This window comes from Larus michahellis, chromosome 3 (assembly GCF_964199755.1).
Source record: "Larus michahellis chromosome 3, bLarMic1.1, whole genome shotgun sequence".
NCBI lineage: Eukaryota > Metazoa > Chordata > Aves > Charadriiformes > Laridae > Larus > Larus michahellis.
The window spans coordinates 91,009,191-91,031,373 of NC_133898.1; the positions used below are offsets into that span (position 1 = coordinate 91,009,191).

At 45.8% G+C, this 22,183-nt stretch overlaps 1 protein-coding gene across 16 annotated transcripts in view; it reads right to left on the reverse strand.

Moving 5' to 3' along the window:
- Positions 1-22,183, reverse strand: part of ANKRD6 (ankyrin repeat domain 6) — a 117,302-nt gene that overhangs the window by 31,835 nt on the left and 63,284 nt on the right. For 13 of the 16 annotated variants that reach the window (XM_074581158.1, XM_074581157.1, XM_074581146.1 and 10 more), the window contains one exon: positions 4,658-4,914. In XM_074581158.1, coding sequence (XP_074437259.1) covers positions 4,658-4,777 — 120 coding nt within the window. In that variant the 5' untranslated portion in view covers positions 4,778-4,914. Of the gene's footprint in view, positions 1-4,657; positions 4,915-8,793; positions 9,212-22,183 lie in introns of those variants that run through there. The other 3 variants (XM_074581153.1, XM_074581155.1, XM_074581143.1) reach the window with 1 other exon arrangement.

The following is a 22,183-nucleotide window of genomic DNA, read 5'->3' on the forward strand; positions in this document are numbered from 1 at the left end:
TAGTTCAAAAAATCAAATCAAACAAACAAACAGAATTACTGAATCAAAACGGAAGCACTACCTTTTGCATTTCTATGTTTTTTTTCAAAATTATCATTCCATCTCCGCAGAATTCAATTTTATAGCTATGATCTTAATGCTACGCCCTGCAAAAAAGCTATATTCTGCTTCCCTTTGAAAAAAAATAATCATAAAACCCATGGCGCTGTACAAGTTATATTAAAACAGCCCGTACTACCTTTGTGACTTCCTCTGGAAATCTCTTCCATGTTTAACAGGCAAGTGGCAGACTCCTTCGTGCGTGCTTGCTAATGCACAGCTTTTTCTGGCCCTATTAATTCTCACTATTGAATGCTGCAGCCCGTGCCCCAGTGAAACCCAACATCCAGTAACACTTTCTTTTGGGGAGCTGCAATGCAGAGGTTCAAACTTGGAAATTTCACCTCCAGGCATGGAGCAAGCCCACGTTAAGGGCTGCCGTTCCCCCAGAAGTGCCTTCTTTCAGCCAGGCATCCTTGGGATACACCAGAAGTTGATGCCTAGGAGGTGAAATCCCACTTCTCTCCATCCTCCAGGCACTGTTCTGTTGACAAGATCGAGAGAAGCGCCGACCTCACTACCACCATTCCTCCTGGGCCACTCCTAGTGGTTCTCAGCCCTTTCCCTAACCTGTCTCAACTCAGAAAGTCAAAAGAAAAATAACATGGGAAAAGTAGCTCAGCAAAAGTCCCAGCGCTTACATGTCAAAGATGCAGCTGTCAGTAACTTTACTGAAAGGAAGTTCTACCACAAAAGGACTGAAAGAAGGGACCAGCTTTCTTGCGTGAAAGAAAAGACTTAATTATACCAGGCTCAGTTCTTAATTTTCAGCTTTTGCAGCATATTCACCAAAATATAAAGGCACCTGCTTGTTGGGTCAGTCAATTTGTATGATCAGTTGTTCTCATTTTTTTGCCCTTTTCATAAGAAAAACAGCTATAAATTTCACACCTGTGAAGAACGTCAGACAAAAAAGCACAAAAATGGAAATCACCTCTTCATTCTACCAGGCAGAGCAGGAACAGAGCACACTGGTTGACAAAATGCCCAAAGCAGAGCCATGAAACCTCATGCACTAGACCAACCACCCTGCAGAGATCCCACCACCAGGACGAGTGCCTGATGTACGTGCAGTGCAGGGCCACCAGCCCCCCCTCTGGGCTCCCTGGCATCAGATCATTAACAGTGCTGGGATCTGCTGGCCATCAGCTCTTCTTTACGTATTTTAAAAGCCTCCAAACCTGGAAAGAGCCCCAGTGTCCCTCACTGGAGTCAGAGAAGATGCTGGAGTGTAGACGAGCACGCTGACTTCACCCGCATAGGCGACTTACTAGCAACGCTGTCAAAACAGAACAAGTGCATCCCTGGGGAAATGCTGAAGGAACGCACCGATTCCCCACTGAATTTTGATTCTTTCATACGATTCTTCTTCTGAAATCATACAGTTAGAGGCAACAAAAATGAAATACTGTTTTGCAGCTGAACTGTTGTTTACTGATGCAGCAATTAACCACATCATATGACCTTCCCTATATATGATAAAAATAGAACAGGGCAAGCTTGCCAGCTGACCAGCATTTAAGAGTACTTGGGTTTGTTACAGAAAATATGCCTCATTTTTCTTAAGCCATGCTCAATTAATCCATTTTGATTACGGAAGTCTTTAGCATTTAGCTCTAGATCCTGGTCGCTTCAAGCTGTGGCTCTGCATGGTGCTTTTCCACAAGAATCGGTCTATGCTTACAGGTGTGTATCAGAAATAAATTTTAAGCCTAAAGTGGTGTGCAAACTTGTTCCCTCCTTCCAGAGAGTTTTGTCTCTGCGTGTCTTCTTCCAATAGAACTCTGATAGAATTCAGCAGGAATTTTGGCTGAGAAGTACTAGTACCCCCCTCCCCCCTTTTTTCTTTCCTCTGCAGCAAATCCCTAGAATTTAAAATTAAGTCGACAGAACAAACCAAACACTTTGAATAAAAGCATTAGACATACAGGTACAAGAGAACTAAGGCATGCACATGAATACACTTACTTTTATGTTTCATTTGCAATGAGTTTTATCTTGGGGGGGGGGAGAGGGCTCTGGGTTTCAATTTATCTGAAAGCCTGATCAATAATTCTCTGCTACAACAAGCATGCCATCTAATTTCCATCCTAAAATTAACCACCCCTATCCCGAAAGTAGTTCTCACTTTGTGCCTCTTCTGCACAAGACCCCAGCTCTCTGATGGCTTAAAAATCTCTTCAAATTTCCAGTTTAAATATACTTGAGGCTAATTTATATGTGCTTGCTCCTGTGACAGCCTTGCCCTTGACTTTAAATGGCTCTTTCTCCTTCCAGCCTTTGTGTCACCGGATTAGCAAGCCAAGCTCTCCCAGGATATGTTTATACAGCCTTTCATAGGCAAATATGCACCTACTCTCCCTATGCAGCAAGCTGGCTGGGAGAGAGCCAGGTGCAAACTGGACGCTGTGTAGACATTACTGAGCCTGAACTGATGGGCTCTGATGAGGGCAGCAGCTTGGTCTCGTGCCTCTTGGTTCACATTGAGCTCACCTCTATCTGGTTCACAGCACGGGAGGAATAAGTGCGTGAGCACCTCCAAAATACTCCACGTACATAGCCTCGCTCCTCTGAGGGCCTCCCCACTCCTCTGTGCACTGCTCCGCAGTCTTGCTCTTCCGAGCAGGGCTTGTCACCCGGCTACCAAAGTACCTCATCTGTGCTGTCTGCTGATGTGCCAGCATGCATCCAGAATGACAAGAAGGACAGCTTTTGTCGTCCCCCCTCCCTGGGCTCCATGGGGATGACCCACAACCTCTAGGGAAGAATCCTGTAGTACCCAGGTCATCTACAGGGATGGCCTCACATCTCACCAGTGAGCACGGCTTTCCAACAGAAACACCAACGCTCTGCACCTGGGTGCAGTTCTGCCACCCAGTGAGCTTTGATTTGATTTTCCACACAAGGGTTGAACAACAAAGCAAGAGCAAGAAGCAGGAAGCCACCTACATCATACAGGAAAGAAAAACTTGTCAACTCTAGCAAATCTGCATTTTATCAAATAAACCTGATTTTGTGTTTGAAAGTATGATCTACACAATTTCCTTCTTATTGTAATTGCCTAATAAACAACGTTAACAATGAGAAAGTGTCAATTTTGCATTTGAATTGTGGATTGTGGCAACTAATTCCATGAAACAGTTACATCAGTGGCATGATTATTCTTGCAGCCATTACAAAGGACACCCCATTTTATGTTCAAACAGTGGGGAAGCTGGATTTGAAATTACCTTAATGCACAAATTTATACAAAGCACGTCATCCTTTCAATTGCTTGTGTATTTTCAGGTAGGTGCCTCAGCAGTCTCAAAGCTCATGATCTTAAAAAGAAAAAAAACACCGCAAAACCCGGAGCTACCATTCAGACATCAGTAAGTCAGTATTTCCCAATCTAATACTGACTACCTTTAATTGCTGTTCATCAGCTACACAGCCGCTTGGACAAGAGAGGCAATCAGGCATCTTTATGGGACCATTCACGTTTATTACACGTTTATTACATCTGTGCTTTGTAACAAGAGGCCACTTAGTTTTGGCAAACAAAACTTACAAGCACGGATTGTCCTTGGATCACTCCAGCTTTCAAAATAAATACTATCCACAACTCAAACACTGCAAAGGGACTGAAAACAACCATCGCTGACAGATGAAAAGAGGAAAAAGAGAGATTACTTATCAAATGTACTCACGTTTGCTTTCTATCTGTAAATATTAGCCCCCATACATCTATAATGTTCAAAACCAATATGGAAATACAAATAAAACTAGACACGATGGAAAACAATAGTTCATAAAAACAGGACATCCCAAATTTTACATTACAGGTCTAAAGATCTAACTTACCTAATTCTTTTTAAGGTTTTTTGCTGACCAAACCTTCTCTGCAACAGCCGTTTTATCTCATCTTTTATATGTTAGTATTATTTATAACGTGTTGAGAGTTAGAAATCGGTGAGTATCAGTTTGAACTCTCTTAATATCTAAGCAGAAATCTTTTGATGCTGACCTTATCTCGAAGGTACAGAGAACACAGTTTGCAACCCCCAAGTTTGGAACTGACTGGGGACTACACAGCACAAATCAATGAAGATGTCGGGTATAAGCAAGGCTGCTGTACCAAGAAACTTCAGCGGCAAGAAATGCTTTCTGTGTACCTTTACCCTGACGCAACAGGTGGCTTTCCCCCATCCCCTCACCCAGAAAGACAGGCGCTCTGAACCGCCTTCCCTCGACAGCGATGAATTGCTCCATTCATCAGTTCGCAGAGTGTTCAAAAGTCAATGCACACTTTGAAAAATGTCACTGCCCCTCTGCCGACACACTATGTTTCTAAGGATTCGGCGTTCACCACAGCTGCGTCCACTGGGAAGTGTATAAATACAAGATATGCACTCTATTGTAAATTCACATGAGCTATTAAGTATAAACTTGGAAGGAAATCTAAACACTAACCTCAGTCACATTCAGAATGGTAAAGCTACGAGGGCATTTTCACAGACAATGGTTTAGGAGTTATGTTAGTTCCCAGGGATTTTGCAAAGCATTTTTCTCTTGTTACCTTGGTAACCGCTACCTTGGCACCCTTGTTGATAAGCTGCACCACATTCTCCACTTGGCCTTTGTAGGCGGCTATGAGCAGGCGTTCTGAAAGCACGGCAACCACATCCTGCTGGCTCATGAATTAGGAGAGAAAGGTTTTCAGGTTTCTTCAGTCCAAAAACAAAGGCTTGGGATCGGTTCAAGCAGCATGCAGGCAGGCGAGGAAGGACCCCAGCTCCCTGGACGGTGACGTTATTGCTATGCCATCCTCTGGACCTGTGGATCAGAAAACAACACTGCCGTCAGCAAGGTTTCAGAGACGGAAGCACTGCAGCAGCTCCTCCCAGAGTGTTTGTCTTCACATTGCTTTGGAAGGGGGTCACAAAAAACCCTCCGAGCCTCCTGAAGACATTGCACTTCTGTTGCAATGCACAGGGATGCAGACAGTAGCATGTTTTCAATGTGCCCTCATTCCCCTAGTTTGGGACAAAACCCCTTAAACTTTCTGAAAGCATAACTCTCTTCTGGCCTAATGTGTATTTGTGTGGCCCCCTGTCATTCTCTCCTTCCCCCCAGGTCTCCCAGATTTTAACTGGCCAAGGATGGGTTAACTACCTCCACTGCTAATAGTAGCTTAGCCTGTGCTGGCCAAGGGAACAAGAAGAGGTTGTAGTTACTGGCTGCGGATATAAATACACAAACCTCTGCCCTGGAAGGACTGAATGCAGTCAGCAGTTAAAGGCAGCTGACTGTTCCCTCAAGAGTATAAAATGCTTCATGGCCTCCCCCGAACCATCCCAAGGACACCTTTGGGAGGGACTGCAACCTGCAATTGGGAAACACTCATCTTTGCTGTCAGTGAGAAATGATGTTCTCTTGGCGGTGCTGACATCACACCACACCGACCCCAGAAACAATTCAGATTTAGCTCTCGTCATGCAGACTTGTGAGCATCATCTTCTTCCTGGGCTCCACTGACCATCGTGAACCATTGGAGCTGAAAGGTGACTTCTGACATAATTCCAGAAAATGTATCCGCAGATCACTTTGAGCTGTAGGATCCACAACCTGCCCAGTTTGGGACCATTTCAGCTCTACTGGTGCTTTTCACACCTTGGTATTTAATTGTTTCAGTACAGGAAAAACATCTTCAAGATAGACAGCTTTCTCTCTCTTAAAATATCACTGCACTGTTTCTTAACAGCTACCAGTATTACAGGCTTTGCACAGTCTAAGGGTAATTGCTACAGCAACTAGATGATAGAGATTGATAGAATACAATGTCATTCACCCTCATGTTATCCCTTTGAATCCATCTCAAACCAGCAATAACTAAAAGCTATTACCGTTTAATGGCTTTGCTGCCCCTCTAAATTGATTTGTTTGTCTCAGTTTAGCTGATAGTTCAAAACCCTCCCCGTCGTAATCCCACCACTCAGAGTACTGACATTTTTGCTAGCAGCTTCAGCAGGGAGATGATCGCCAGAACAGCAGAAATATTTAATTTCCATCCTCATACCAGAAGGACACTCCCAGCAACAAGGAGAAATGGCATGGGTGTTTGTGGCACACGAATCCCCCCATCTTTTAAATGTGGGGGGGAGACCTTTTAATAAACATCACTCCAGTGTTATACGGTCATATGCACCAGTACACCTCTGCAACAAAAAGGTGCTAGAGCCCTGTTTAATTGAATGGTTAATACGGTATCGTGATCCTCTGTGTCACCGAAGTGGCATCCAAAGTCCTCCAACCCCACAGGATCACTGATCTACACTAAACTTTTTTGATCACAAGCTCACATATATTAAAACCACGTTGGTTAACTTGTAATAATAGAAGATACTTGCAAAAGTTAATTTACACTCCTAAGGTATTTTGTATTAATGAATCTTAAAACGCTTTATGAGCATTAATTCTTATAACACCCTTTGAGGTGAGCATTATGCTCAACAATATTGCACCCATTTTAGAAAAGGGCCATTCAAAGCACAGGAAAGTTCCTGGTTTCTCCAAGGTTAATAGAAAAGTTACGTCAAAGCCATGAAATAACTCCAGATAATTGACTCTTGATTTCTAAGTATAAGCATTAGGCAATACTATCTCCAGGTAAAAGATTCAGGTTAGCTTTTCTTTACCATCCTCTTGCTTTCTAGGTGTGAGCATGTTTGGAGCAACATGGAAATAGCTGCATCTTTATTCAGAGAAACAAGACAAAAACTTTCTGGGTCTCAAAAGCAGCTCAAGAATAGACATCAGAAAAGCGGTGCTGCACCCTGTGCCACTGGACCGGTCTCACTCACACCGTCAACGTGATGGACACTGTTTGGACACTCTGGCAACACAGAAAAGACGGAAGAAAGAAGAAAAAACCCCTTATTTCCTTCACCAGCATGGTACACATTGTACCCTGCCCCTCTGGCACAGTGACGTGCCCAGTATAGTACAAACCATATAAAAAAACCCAAGAAATACAGATGGCCTACACTTAATAATTTGATCTGTGAAAAGCAACCCAAGTTTAGATCTCACCTCCTTATTTCCTTTCCAGTGACACGTGTTAACGAAGCAAGCCAACCCCTTGGGCCCTGCCGCCCTGCTCCAAATAACTCCCTGACCCTCCCATCACATCCCAAAGTAGCATCTCCGTAACCCAGGAGCGCTTCCCACTCCTTCCCTTGGCGCCCAGTGCACAGTGCAGGGCAAGCCTTACAACGAGGATCTTTCTCCGCCAGCTTTTCAGGCAGTGGGGGGGTCTCTTTCTGTGCCAACCCTTGCCTGTGCAGCGGTGGTTTCCAGGTGAACTGTGCCATCACTTGTTTGTCCCCATCCTTACACCTAACCTGGCTGCCCAAACACTGGATGGCGTCATGCACAATACACTGACAGCCAGCTCTGTGTGTCTTAAAACATGTGTGGTCAGACCCTGCTTGGTTTTCTTACCTCTGAAATTAAAAAAAAAGAGTAGCAACATCACCGATACTGAGAAATTTCCATATTCACTGCAAAAATATCAATGGAAACATTTTCCTGACACGCTGACATTTCTGAGCAAATTTGCAGAAACTGTAGATGCTCATTAGATTTTAGCCACACTGCTAGAAACATACACGAATACCTCAACTGACTCGCAACACAGTGCAAAGTTTGGTGCTGCCAGGGAAAGGTCTGGTTAACAGGTACGTACCTATGCAAGGTAAATGCTGTTTGATTTTTCTCCCTCTCTCTCGCCACCTTTCCATTATTGCATTACTTTCCCCCCGGAGATCATGAGCCTCCTCAGCTTCTCACGCCCTGCCACGCTGGAGTGATGGACTGCCGCGGCCCTGCTGTTACCATGTAATTTGCCTTCTTGCCTCCTCCACCGATTGGATTGTGTATAAAAGCACAACAAGGAGCTGACTCAGCTATCGGTCTTTTATGGACGTCTCCCACGCTGTCCAGGTCTCCGGCAGCAGTCGGTCGCCTTTCCCGGAGGGTAGTCACATCGCAAGCCCAGCTCCTGCTCCTTGTTTTGCAGACAAGTGCTCGCACAACAGGTCACATTCCCCATGCTGCTGCTTTACATTTCCTCAGCTGGGATTATTTGCAACTCAGAAAAGCGTGTCCGATTAGGATAGGAAGCCCAGACAAATACAAGATCAACTTTCCTTTTCTCCTGAGCTGGTAGGAAAAGGCGACTGGTGACCAGTGGGAGCAGGAGGTGGCACAACCTTCCGGACCCTTCCCCAGCGACAAGCAGTGGCATCGCTCCCCGCCAGCTTTAACTCTCTACGTGCCTCAGATGCACAGAGCATCTCTCCTTGAACACATCTGCACCCGCAGCAGGAGGAGGAGGAAGGTACCTGACACCCAAGGATTACGATTACAAGCTCGACCACTCCTTTTGACACCCAGATGGTGCAAAACGAACACGAAAACACAATTACAGGCACTGCATCACATCCCTGCTGCCAGCACCTGCTGCCCAGAATCAAATCCCTCATTATCACCCCCCAAATACAGGAGCTCAGGGAAAGTACAGAGCACGGGAATATTCAAACCTTCTGCCTTCAAAACAAAAAAAAACAACAACTAAAAGAATTTTGCTCTAATGTATTTTTAAATAAGAAACAGCCATCTCTGTGTTTCTTTGTTTAAGATCAGATTACTTACCTGGGGCAGGCTGGGAAAGAAACACCTACTTCCCGAGCCTCTCCGGGGAAGCCAGCCAGATGTGATGCCCACAGGTTCAGTAGCCTCACTGTGCGGCAATCCCTTCCGAGGATAACCTGCTCACCCCTGAGGATAACCTGCTCACCCCATCGGCGGAGCGTGGAAAAGGACAGGTCGACCGTGGATTAGCATTCCCAACCGGCAGCAGCCAAGCACTGTCCCTGGGCGCTGAGGTCCAGCCGCATCCCCACGGATGATGCCCGCAGCTAGACGAGTCACGCCGCCCTCGGATGCTCTAGGAGATGTTTTGGCTGGGAATGGCAGAGCACGTAAAGCTCATAGCTCTGGCCTCCCTCCCGTGCAAGTGGCAGAGCGCGCGAAAAACACTCTCTGCACCTTCCTCCTCCCCAGCTCCCTCCCCTCCAAACTGCTGCCAGGCGGCTTCAGCGGCCGTATTGCCTACATGTCAGCAACAATTGAGTACAGGAATGACGATTTTTGAAAGCCAAAGGGAAGTCCAGAACGCATCAAACACCATAGATAATGAAAAGCTAGGCAACAGCCTCTCCTAAATTCACAAAAAGCATTAAACAAAAAACCAGCTTCCTCTCTGAAGCAAGAGGAAAAAAGCTGAAAACTATGAAAGATTTAAGAGCTATGAGGTAATCAACTTTAAAAAGCCCCCTGTGCTACATGGAAAAGATGCAATGCCAGAGCACAGGTCACTCTCAGTACAATCACCAAGTTAAAGTACTATCTGAGTAAAAGAATGCTTACATAGCTTTGTTAGCTTCTTGTTAAAGTTTCTGTGTGTGCCAAGGTACAAGATGAAAGGAAAAAAGAAAAAGAATAAGGGACCCCACTTTTCTGCAAGGGACCCCAGATTCTCTTTTCTATTTTATCACCATAAATGATGCTGAACAGTCCAAGAAAAACTCTCAGCACGTGGTAGCTTCATTTTATGCAACATAAATAATGTAATAAATTTATTCTAAATTATTTTAGGATAGCCCAGTGTTAAGATATGGAATCAGACCATTTTGTTACGGGAGGGTACATAACTATTTTATAATAATAAAAAAAGTCTTTCTAAAAAAACTTCCTACGTCTAAATACTGCCCATCGCTTCTTTGTCCAACTCTCAGGGCAAAATGGGTTTCTTTGCTTATTAGTACATAACAGTATATTAAAGCTATAAAATGCTCTTCTTCCTGTCCAGCCTCTTCGCAAAGCAGTTTGTCATATTTAAAATATGACATAAACACAAATATTGTACTCACTTTAGAATAACAGCATTTTTCAGCAGAGTGAATTACTGCATCAGAAAGAGTAAGTTTCCTGGAACTCTTTTTATCATTTACTGCAGAACGCAGATGTATCTGCCATTTCTCTCAACTGACTTCAAGCAGGTTTTTCCAAGACCTGTGGCACTGCTTTCCTTTAAGTGATTTTTCTCCAGTTCCATCATGGATCCAGTATAAACTGCTCAGGAAAAATATACGTATTTTGCGAAAGGGGGGACTCTGCCTCTCACCCCTTCCTGCCCCAAAAGACAGTTAAACAACAGTCAAAGGTGTCATTTAAAAAAAAAAAAAAACAGACCAGCAGAACTATACCTGGGAACCAGCAAAGCCCCACTGAGTCAAGAACAGTATGCTTTTGATTTACACTCTTCTTTTCAACAACATCAATACTATTTGTGGAGTTAAATTTTATACCAATCAACATTTTGAACTGGACACCTGCATGAAAGTCTGGTAGCTTATATGTTGGTCTCTGCTTTTTTTCACTACTGTTTTTATTGCATGTTTTATCATACCAAGTACAGTTATTCAGTTTTCTTACGGACAGTTGTGTGATTCATCACTCTAAGTAGCAGCACAGTCTGGGACATCTGAAAATGTTTTCTGGGCTCCCCCCCTCTTATTGCTATTAATTACTCCAACAATGACTATTTATCAGCCTCCCAGGGAGCATCTGCATGACAGCTGCTCATCACGCATCCCACCACAACCAGATGGGACTGACTGATGTCACTGCTTCTCCGCAGCTGGTGGCCGCCTGCAGCCAGCCCCACAGGCGGCAAACGTGGGGAGAGAGCGATGGCAGCTTCCCCACCGCTTCGTCAACCACAGCTCTGTTGCCCGACCTCCACCATCAGCTTCACTGAATGTAAAACCTCAGCTGCCCGGCAGCCTTGGGCGATGCTGTGTTACCGCCAAAACCAACCTCCAAAGTTGCACCTGCATAGCACAACACTTTCGAAGAGAGGCACATGGACACACGGAGAACAACGATGAAGATGAAAGAGGCAGTTCCAAGTCATCGGTTAGACATCATTTATCTCCTTCTATGAAGACAACTGTTGGCTTTTTTTCCCCCCTCCTACTCATCTCTTTGCCATGTAGCCCTGACCCCCCTTATCCACTATGCAGGTTATATACTTACCACTTTCCATATAACACAATTTGATTTGGCTTATCTCATTGAAGTTTCACAACTTTATTACTCTCCCTGCCCTCTCTTCCAACACCTGCGTGCACACACATGTCAAAACCACTCAGTACAAAGGAGCTCAACTCTCAGCAAGCCCTCATCAGTTGAGCGCTATTTACATAACAAAACAGTATCTATTGTTTGACAGGGGACAGTGCCTGTGTGCAAACACACATGCATGAGATGTCTCGCCCCTATTTGCATAAAACCAGTTAGGAGGTCTTTCCAATTCACTGCTGTTTAACAGAAGTGCTGGAGCCCAACCTTGGGAACGAAGCGGGCACGCGGCTGCGCTGGTGGGAGAGCGGGGTTCTACACAGTGGGGCTTCTTGGATGGGAGAACTGTCCCTCACCATCATCCTCTGTGCAGGAGCCACCTGCCAATCAATTAAAACGCCACACAGATCCCACCCAAGCTGACTGCAAAACCTCACTGGGAGCAGAAGGTGCCAAAATCCTTTCCGTAACAAACTCCCTTTCCTCCTCCGCTGCTCTTCCCTCATTTCTTAGAATCATAGAATTATCTAGGTTGGAAAGGACCTTTCAGATCATCTAGTCAAACCATTAACCTAACACTGACAAAAACCATCACTAAACCTTATCTCTAAGCACTATGTCTACCGTCTGTTAAATACCTCCAGGGATGGTGCCTGAACCACTTTCCTGGGCAGCCTGTTCCAATGCTTGATAACCCTTTCCGTCAAGAAATTTTTCTTGATACCCAATCTTAAACCCTGGTTACATAATACCCTAATACCCCTAGTGCACCTTGAGGCTGTTTCCTCTTGTCCTATCACCTGTTACTTGGGAGAAGAGACCGACCCCCACCTCGCTACAACCTCCTTTCAGGTAGCTGTAAGAGAGCGATAAGGTCTCCCCCCAGCCTCCTTTTCTCCAGGCTAAACAACCCCAGCTCCCTCAGCCGCTCCTCATAAGACTTGTTCTCCAGACCCCCCACCAGCTCTGTTGCCCTTCTCTGGACCCGCTCCAGCACCTCAGTGTCTTTCCTGTAGTGAGGGGCCCAAAACTGGACACAGCACTCGAGGTGGGGCCTCACCAGTGCCGAGTACAGGGGGATGATCACTTCCCTGCTCCTGCTGGACACACTGTTCCTGATACAGGCCAGAATGCTGTTGGCCACCTGGGCACACTGCTGGCTCACATTCAGCCAGCAGTTGACCAACACCCCCAGGTCCTTTTCCACCAGGCAGCTCTCCAGCCTGGCGTTGTTGTGACCCAAGTGCAGGACCTGGCACTTGGCCTTGTTGAACCTCATACCACTGGCCTCGGCCCATCGATCCAGCCTGTCCAGATCCCTCTGCTACACCTTTCTACTCTCAAGCAGATCAACACTCCAACCTAACTTGGTGTCCTCTGCTGCCAGGAAAGGCCTTCCGACCTCCCTGTTCCACCTCTGTACCAGAAAGATGGCTTTAGAGACACTGCTTTTCAAATCACACACAGCATGGGCAGTACCTGCCGTTCAGTTTGGGGACCCCCTGCCCCTGTGTTGGTATGGCAGCGCAGAGGTCTCTTCCTCCTCACATTTGCTCTGAACCCTCCTCCCTGCCAGCACAAGCAACCCCATGCTCTCACAGCCAGCACATAATGGCAACTCTGGAGGCCATCGTGCAGCAGGGAAACTATGATGTAGTCGCCATCACAGAAACGTGGTGGGATGACTCACATAGCTATAGTGCTGCCATGGATGCCTATAGGCTCTTCAGGAAGGACAGGCAAGCAAGGAGAGGCGGGGGTGTGGCCCTGTATGTTAAGGAGTGTTACGAATGCTTTGAACTTAATGATGGTGATAATGGGGTTGAGTGTTTATGGGTAAGAATCAGGGGCAGGGCTAACAAGGCGGATATCGTAGTAGGAGTCTGTTATAGACCGCCCAATCAGGATGAGGAGGCAGATGAAATATTCTATAAACGGCTGGGAGAAGTCTCAAGATCGCGAGCTCTTGTCCTTGTGGGGGACTTCAATTTGCCGGACATCTGCTGGGAATACAATACAGCAGGGAGGGAACAGTCTAGAAGGTTCCTGGAATGTGCTGGGGATAACTTCCTGACACAGCTAGTGAGAGAGCCAACTAGGGAAGGTGCCCTGCTGGATCTGTTGTTTGTAAATAGGGAAGGTCTTGTGGGGGATGTGAAGGTTGGAGGCTGTCTTGGGAACAGTGACCATGAAATGATAGAGTTTTCAATTCTGCGAGAAGCAAGGAGAGGGGTCAGTAGAACTGCTACCTTGGACTTCCGGAGGGCGGACTTTGGGCTTTTCAGGAGCCTGGTTGACAAAGTCCCCTGGGAGGCAGTCCTCCAGGGCAAAGGAGCCCAGGAAGCCTGGATGATTTTCAAGAAGGAAGTCTTAAAGGCGCAGGAGCAGGCTGTCCCCATGTGCCAGAAGACAAGCCGTCGGGGAAAAAGGCCGGCCTGGCTAAACAGGGAGCTAGTGTTACAACTTAGGGAAAAAAAGAGGATCTATGGCCTCTGGAAGGAAGGGCAGGCCACTCAAGACGACTACAAAGAGGTAGTTAAGCTATGTAGGGAAAAAATCAGGAGGGCTAAAGCCCAGCTGGAGCTAAACCTGGCTTCTGTTGTCAAGGACAACAAAAAAAGCTTCTATAAATATATTAGCAATAGGAAGAGGACTAAGGATTATCTCTGTCCTCTAGTAGATGGGGCTGGCAACATAGTGACCAAGGATGAGGAAAAGGCTGAGGTACTTAATGAAGTCTTTGCCTCAGTCTTCAGCAGTAGGACCAGTTGTTCCCTGAGCACCCAGACCCCTGAACTAGAAGACAGGGATGGGGAGCAGAACGAAGCCCCTCTAATCCAAAGGGAAATGGTGAGGGACCTGCTTCAGCACCTGGAGGTGCACAAATCTATGGGGCCGGATGGGATCCACCCAAGGGTATTGAAAGAGCTGGCGGAGGTGCTCGCCAGGCCACTTGGTATCATTTATGAGCAGTCCTGGACAACCGGGGAGGTCCCAGCTGACTGGAGGTTAGCAAATGTGACACCCATCCACAAGAAGGGCCGGAAGGAGGATCCGGGGAACTACAGGCCAGTCAGTCTGACCTCGGTGCCTGGGAAGGTCATGGAACAGATCCTCCTCAGTGCCATTACACGGCACATGCAGGAGAACAGGGTGATCAGGCCCAGTCAGCATGGGTTTGTGAAGGGCAGGTCATGCCTATCAAACCTAATATCCTTCTATGATAAGGTGACCCACTTAGTGGATGAGGGAAAAGCTGTGGATGTTATCTACTTGGATTTTTGCAAAGCTTTTGACACTGTTTCCCACAGCATTCTCCTGGAGAAACTGGCTGCTCATGGCCTGGACAGGTGTACTCTTCGCTGGGTAAAAAACTGGCTGGATGGCCGTGCCCAGAGAGTGGTGGTAAATGGAGTTAAATCCAGTTGGTGTCCAGTCACAAGTGGTGTCCCCCAGGGTTCGGTGCTGGGGCCGGTTCTCTTTAATATCTTTATCAATGATCTGGATGAAGGGATTGAATGCACCCTCAGTAAGTTCGCAGATGACACTAAGCTGGGCGGGCGTGTTGATCTGCTTGAGGGTAGGTTGGCTCTGCAGAGGGATCTGGACAGGCTGGACCGATGGGCTGAGACCAATGGTATGAGGTTCAACAAGGCCAAATGCCGGGTCCTGCACTTGGGACACAACAACCCCATGCAGCGCTACAGGACTGGGGCAGAGTGGCTTGAAAGCAGCCCGGCAGAAAAGGACCTGGGGGTGTTGGTTGACAGCCGGCTGAATATGAGCCAGCAGTGTGCCCAGGTGGCCAAGAAGGCCAACAGCATCCTAGCCTGTATCAGGAATAGTGTGGTGAGCCAGACTAGGGAAGTGATCATCCCCCTGTACTCGGCACTGGTGAGGCCCCACCTCGAGTACTGCGTTCAGTTTTGGGCCCCTCGCTACAAGAGGGACATTGAGGTGTTGGAGCGTGTCCAGAGAAGGGCTACAAAGCTGGTGAGGGGCCTGGAGGACAAACCTTATGAGGAACGACTGAGGGAGCTGGGGTTGTTTAGCCTGGAGAAGAGGAGGCTGAGGGGAGACCTTATCACCCTCTACAACTACCTGAAAGGAGGTTGTAGAGAGATGGGGGCTGACCTCTTCTCCCTGGTGACAAGTGATAGGACGAGGGGAAACGGGTTCAAGTTATGTCAGGGGAGGTTTAGATTAGATATTAGGAGACATTTTTTCACTGAAAGGGTTATTAAACATTGGAATAGGTTGCCCAGGGAGGTGGTGGATTCACCATCTCTGGAGGTGTTTAAAAAAAGAGTAGATGGGGCACTGAGGGACATGGTTTAGAAGTGGCTCTTGTCAGGGTAGGCTAAAGGTTGGACTCGATGATCTTAAAGGTCCCTTCCAACCTCAACAATTCTATGATTCTATGATTCTAACTCAGGTAAACGCTGCAAAAGACGTGCTGGAAAATAGCAAGAAAAAATTAATTCCTACATTTATAGATTATTTTTTTCAAGGCCAGCAAACAGCACTACAATAATCTAATGCCAGCCGGCACCAAGCCACAAACTTCAATTTGAGCTAGATCCTACCTTTTATAGATACAAGTAAAGATGTGCAGCCAGGCAGTGATCAGAAAATGCTCTGACTGACAAAGCAGGGAAGAAGAAAACACACATTTACCAGCTTCGAAATATTTTCCAGCTGAGAAAAGAGCATTGGAGATGATCTTCCTCTTCAAGAAAAACAGAACTTAGGAGCTGCCAGCAGCGATGACACAGTCCCTCCTGTACCGTCACAGCTGATGTCTTGGGAGAGCACTGGGAGATGCGATGAGGTAGCTGGACCAGTGCCCCCCAGTTCAGCACTGAATCAGAGCCACACTGTGAGTACCCAAGACGTTATGGTATTAGCACAATATTCCTCAGTATGGCTAGGCATCTGGCACAAGTGCAAGAGTCTGGCAGGCGATGTGTCAATTAAAAGCTTAATGAGGCTCAAGCTGAAAGTCAGTGGATGAAATCCTAGGGATGGAGTGGCCAGGGAGGGAGACGTCTTCAGACAAACATGGGTGGAAATGCTGAGGATGTCCACTGTAACCCATGGAGCGGTGTGCACCCTGGCTATGGTGCGCACTGTTACCATCAAGAGAAGGTAATTTTTCCAGCTGCGTCCCATCACAGAGTACTGCAACAGCAAGAGGAAGCACAAATATCCAGGGAACTGCCCTGGAAAATGGGCGAGAGAAACCAAGCGCAGCAGGGAAGCAAACACGGAGGTCACATTCCACTGCATGGGGCATGGGGCACAGCTGGGATGGTAATTCTCACTTCCTAAACCCATGCGCTGATCCCCCAGTGCTGCTGTTGAGAAGCTGTCTGTAACACCCAAGAAAAACCATTATCAATGGGCTTAAACTAGCTGCACCTGATTCATACAGGGAACTGCTTCAGGGAAGGTCCCAAACCTGCCAGAGGCCTCCCTCTGGCCTCAGCAGACTTTGGAAGAGCCCTGAAAATGGTCTTCGGATTCTGGGAAGCAACTTAAAAGCATCTCTGAGGACATCCTAGTAAGGAGAGAGCCCAGCCTTTAGTGACTACAAAGCCTGCTGAAAAACCGTGGAAGTTTTTTTGCCCCTTCCCCGTAGCTAGATCACTTTTTCCCCAGCTCTCTACTTATTTCATTCTCTGCTGTGTTTCTTTTTGAGGCTTGGAACTCCAAAACACACAGAGTATTTGCAGAGGACTCTTGATGTGAGCAGCCCTCAAGGCAACCTGGTTACAATGGGAAAAATACTGAAGAGGAGAAGACGTTTGCTGAAATACTGACAGAGAAAACACCTGCTGGCCTGTGAGCCTGGGAACCGCAAGCCTGGGAACCAGCAGCATCCTTGAGAAGTGCAGCCAGGGCCTAGAAACCAGAAGCATCCTGAAATACCATCAATAAGCACAAAAACAAGGGACTGTAACAGCAACTTATCATCTGAAAAGGTGAAAAATAGTCTGCATTTTGGTAAGGGTTCTATGCATCACAAAAGATTATTTTTTTTGCTGCTTTACTGCATGGTGCTATTAACCCTAAGATCTTTTAATGTTGATGGCATGGCTGATCTTGCTTCCATTTTGGCGTGCAAGGGCGATAGGAGACAGCTGTGCAGGGATTATCTCGATGGAAAAATCTCTGGCAAGACCAGAAGTTGCACTGGTGTGAGCATGTTAATGAGGGAGGCTTTAGGGGGAAAGAGACCCTCCTTAGACACTGACAGTTAATATTTCTTCCCCAATAACTCAAGCACAGTCCTCAGATCAGAGGTCTCAAAGCTGAGGACGGTGGGATCGAAGTGTTGGAAAGGAGCAATGCCCACTGAGCTTTCACACTGCTCCCTCCTCCTCCCAAAAGGAACTTGTAATACAAATAGCTTTTACTTTTTTTTTCCCTGTTAAAACAACCTCAAGGGATGCCTTCTTATGAGTTACAAAGGTGCATCTTCCATAGGCAAAACTTGTATTGACTGGCTTCTACAACTTCTTTTTATCTGCACTTTCACAAGTCACGGCTTCCCATCCACCTCTGTAGCTCGCAAGGCACCAGGGTGTGACTAGGAGGTCTGCTCTCTATACTGTAGTGCCCCCCGGAGATGCCAGGCTTCCAACCTGGGTCCCTGGGCAGGTACTTCTCAGTGTCAGGCACCACCCTTTCCCAAGTTACCATCTGAAGCAAGCTCTCTAACTTACCATGGGAAAATCTTCCTGTGCTGGGGAAGGAGACCGAGGTACTTCATGTATTTTCAGACACCAATAAACGTGTTATGGGAAAACAGAGAATATTCTCTTCATGTAGGTATCATCCTGCCTATCACCATATACCGTGCCCCTGATTTTAACGTTCACGTTAGCAGGCAGTAAAATGAACACTGAGTATCTTCAGGGTTTGGCCCGTCATGTACAACACCCATCAAGGACAATATATACAGAACAAATGGTGAAGGATACACAAGTACTACTTGCTTCATAAATCTATTTGCAAGTTGCAAAAAATCAATCACTATGGGCTAATATATTTTCCTTAAAGAGGATCATAAATCAGTTCAGAAGCTTTCTGCAGATGTCTTGATCTCTCATCCAGTTGCTACACCTGAGGGGCTGCACTGAAGAAAGCTGACATTACTGCTTCGAATGGTTGGGCACTCTCTTGAATGGGGCCAGAAAAATGCATAATTATCAGCATCTTTGAAAAATGCCACGGCACAAACAACAGCTTAACTGCACAATTAATTCTTCACGTAAAACACTGATGCCAGTGAGTACTGTGCTATTCCTGTTGCAGTAAATGTAATAGATCTAACATATCCGTGCTGCTTCACTGATAATTAGCGTAACTACAGCCATTACAAATTTATGAATCAGGTGCCCTGACTGCATACATGATTTATCAAAGACTGTTTTAACTGACTTCGCCATCTGACCCAACATTGTAACACACAAGTGTCACTGGGGTAATATTTCCTAAGTATCCAGCCACATTTTCAGTGTTTTCTGGGGGCCTGCTGTTGAGCAGATGTTTAGTATCCTTGCCAGGAGTCCTGTACAACCTTGTGAGAACTCCTGAAAAGACTGGCAACAGTTTGTGGGGGACAAACAGCCAGTTCTACCTAGCTCACAGAATCACAGACTGGCTGAGACTGGCAGGGATCTCTGCAGGTCATCTGGTCCAAGGCCCCTGCTCAAGCAGGGACACCTAGAGCTGGTTGCCCAGGACCATGCTCAGATGACTTTTGAATACCTCCAAGGATGGAGACTCCACAGCCTCACCGGGTAACCTGTGCCACTGTTTGGTCACCCTCATAGTGAAAAGGTGCTTCCTGATGATCAGGGGGAACCTCCTGTGTTTCAGTTTGTGCCCACTGCCTCTGGTCCCATCACCGGGCACCACTGAAAAGAGCCTGGCTCTGTCCTCTTTGCACCCTCCCTTCAGGTACATTGATGAGATCCCCCCGAGCCTTCTCTTATCCAGGCTGAACAATCCCAGCTCTCTCAGCCTTTGGTTGTAAGAGTGATGCTCCAGTCCTTTCATGGCTCTTCTATAGTCACCTGAAGCCACTGAAATGAACCACATTTTTAAAATTGCCCACATGCTTATCAGGTGAAGGCTTACACCACAAGAAAAGGAAATTACTTCTTCATCCAGAGAACAGGAAAGTCTGTAAAACAGCAGAGTATGCACTACTCACAGAATAGTTCACACAGCAAACAGATCAATTCATTACACTTGCAATCTAAATGGTTTATCTTGGAATGAGATTAGGAAAACCAGAAATTTTCACCAGTGGCACTCAAACAGCAGGACAGCATCCCTAGTGCGAGCACGCTCCTGCAGTACACCGCCCTGGAGCGCACTCACGTTTTTTCTCAGCTCTACTGGCATTCTTGCCTATTGTCTCCTTGCTAGCTTCTTTGTTGTCCTCTGTTTCTTTTCACGTGCACAGAGCTCCAAAACCAATCTCCAGACCAGGCCCACCACCCGCGTGGCCAGTCCATGCTCAGCCCTGTGTGCTGCACATTTGGACCACTCTCATACGTTCCTTCCCCCACCTCTTCTACACAGGAAGGTTTTTCCAAATAAATGTTAGAAACAATCAGGTTCACTCCAGCTTCAGTGAAATTTGAAACATCTTCACAAAAGGATTATAAGCCAGGAACATTGGGATTCCTCTGTCATCCATCCAAAAAACAAAGCTGTATTTTCATAAATTTTTATTTTAGAGGTTATACGGCACGGACTACATCTTTAAGACAGGAGCTCATGTGCAAGTTTTACCATAGAGCTACAATTCACGATAACAGTTCAAAAATTATCACTTCCATTATACTACATGATGCTCCTCTCAAGACAGTCTCTGATGACTGAAGCCAAATCTCAGATTCATGAGAGCAAAAGAAAAAACAAGCCGATTGTGAGGAAGTGTTTGGCACCACCTCTGCTCTGTCTGCTCTGACCACAGCTGACTGGAGGCAAATTTTCAGGACTCTCTGGACAGCACTGTGACACCACATATAAAGAAAAAGGTTCACTGAGCAGTGCAGACATCCACCACTGACTTACTCAGCTAGGCTCCCTTTATGGTCAACAAAGGACACGATCCACATCGTCCTAAAGTACATTTCTAAATGTACATCGTCCTAAAGTACATGGGAGTTGGACTAGATGATCTCTAGAGGTCCCTTCCAACTCCGAAGATTCCGTGATTCCGTGATTCAACTGTCAGATGAATCACACTCTAAAATTACTTACCTCATTAAGCATCACCTCAGATAATGCACTATAAACATCCAAAGATAGATTAAATGAGTCCTATCCATAGTATCTGTGAGAAACACTCAGCTTTCTGCAATTTGCTGGAGGACTTTTATCTGCCTGACTTCACCATGACATCTGCTGTCAATAGTAAATCACTGTGAGTTATTTAGCATTAAAACACTCAGATTGGAAAAGAAATGCAAAAAACAACTGGTGCGGAAAGTATCAGCAAATCTCAGTAATGACTTGTCTTCTGCATGGACTTTAGAAATCACACCATGCTCTCAGGTTTTATTTTCTAAGCCCTAAGCTGCTTCTGGCGATGATCCCACAAGCCCGGCTCATCCTCCAGCATCAAGACTGCCTTACTTCCTAGGAACAACAAAACAGCTTAGCACATGAAAAGCCCCTCCTTGTGCAGAGGATGGGGCTTTCTAGGGGGATAGTCTCTGAGTTTCTCTTGAAAAACCCAGTCATCATCACAAACCTTATTCCAGTAGGTGCACAGTGCACTACTGCAACATGGTGTACACAAACAGGTCGGGAACAAATACATTATATGACATCAAACACGTACCTTGTTCAAAATCATCACAGAGACCCCTAGATACAACTCCCTCTCACGTGAAGTAGGCTAACTAGAGAAAGCTAAGTTATTTCTTCTGTCTGCATACACCACATTTACATATATGCATATATATGTGCATTTACATATATGCACATTTATATATATGTATATATGTGTGACAGACCTGCAGCTCATTTCTATCATCCAATTTAACAGTTAAAGAATATTACAAAATTACATCCTTCAGTCATTCTGACTCCAATAAAACACTTCTCCACTTCCCTATCCACTCATACATTTTCTACATGGAGCTAAGAGGATGAAAATGCTATTTTATATATACCTACATATGGACGCACACACATACAAGCATGTAAAAATAAAAATACAGATCTCATTTCCAAGGAACTACGTGCATTCTTACAAAATGTTTGGGCTTTTAACATTTAGAACTTTAGAGCCTAAAGGACTTTAAGGAACTATGTCTCCAAATTTTGGTCTTTCATCTTCCTCTCCATCCAGCACTACAGTCCTGGTTTGCATACCAGGGAAGTGTTATGCACTGTATACACATCCATGTAAATTGTCAAAAAAACAGCCTTCCACAGAAAGCATTACAGGCTCCACCTATCTGAAAATCCAGTACCTGAGCATTTCTCCTGCTGAAGCATTCATATAGCTGTGATTCCTTTTTAAGGAGAAAAATGGAATAGATAAAACAAGTAATTGCAATTTATGTTTCTAACAACATGCTTCTCAGTCTGCCATTGCGTTAATTATGGGAATTTCAACAAATACTGGTTTAGGTTTTTTTCTTCTTTCACGTACAGCAGAATTGTAGGTGCCTTGATATGTCAAGCAGGACCATTTCAGTTTAATGTATTTGCTGCTACGGTAGCCTCAGAAGACACACGGCTTACTTTCACTCAAGGTTCATGGAACAGCATTGCTGTACCATGTATAAAAAGTTAATGACCGATACCGTATATACCTTACACAAATATCCCAGCTGGTCAAGCACTCCGTGAAAGGAAACTC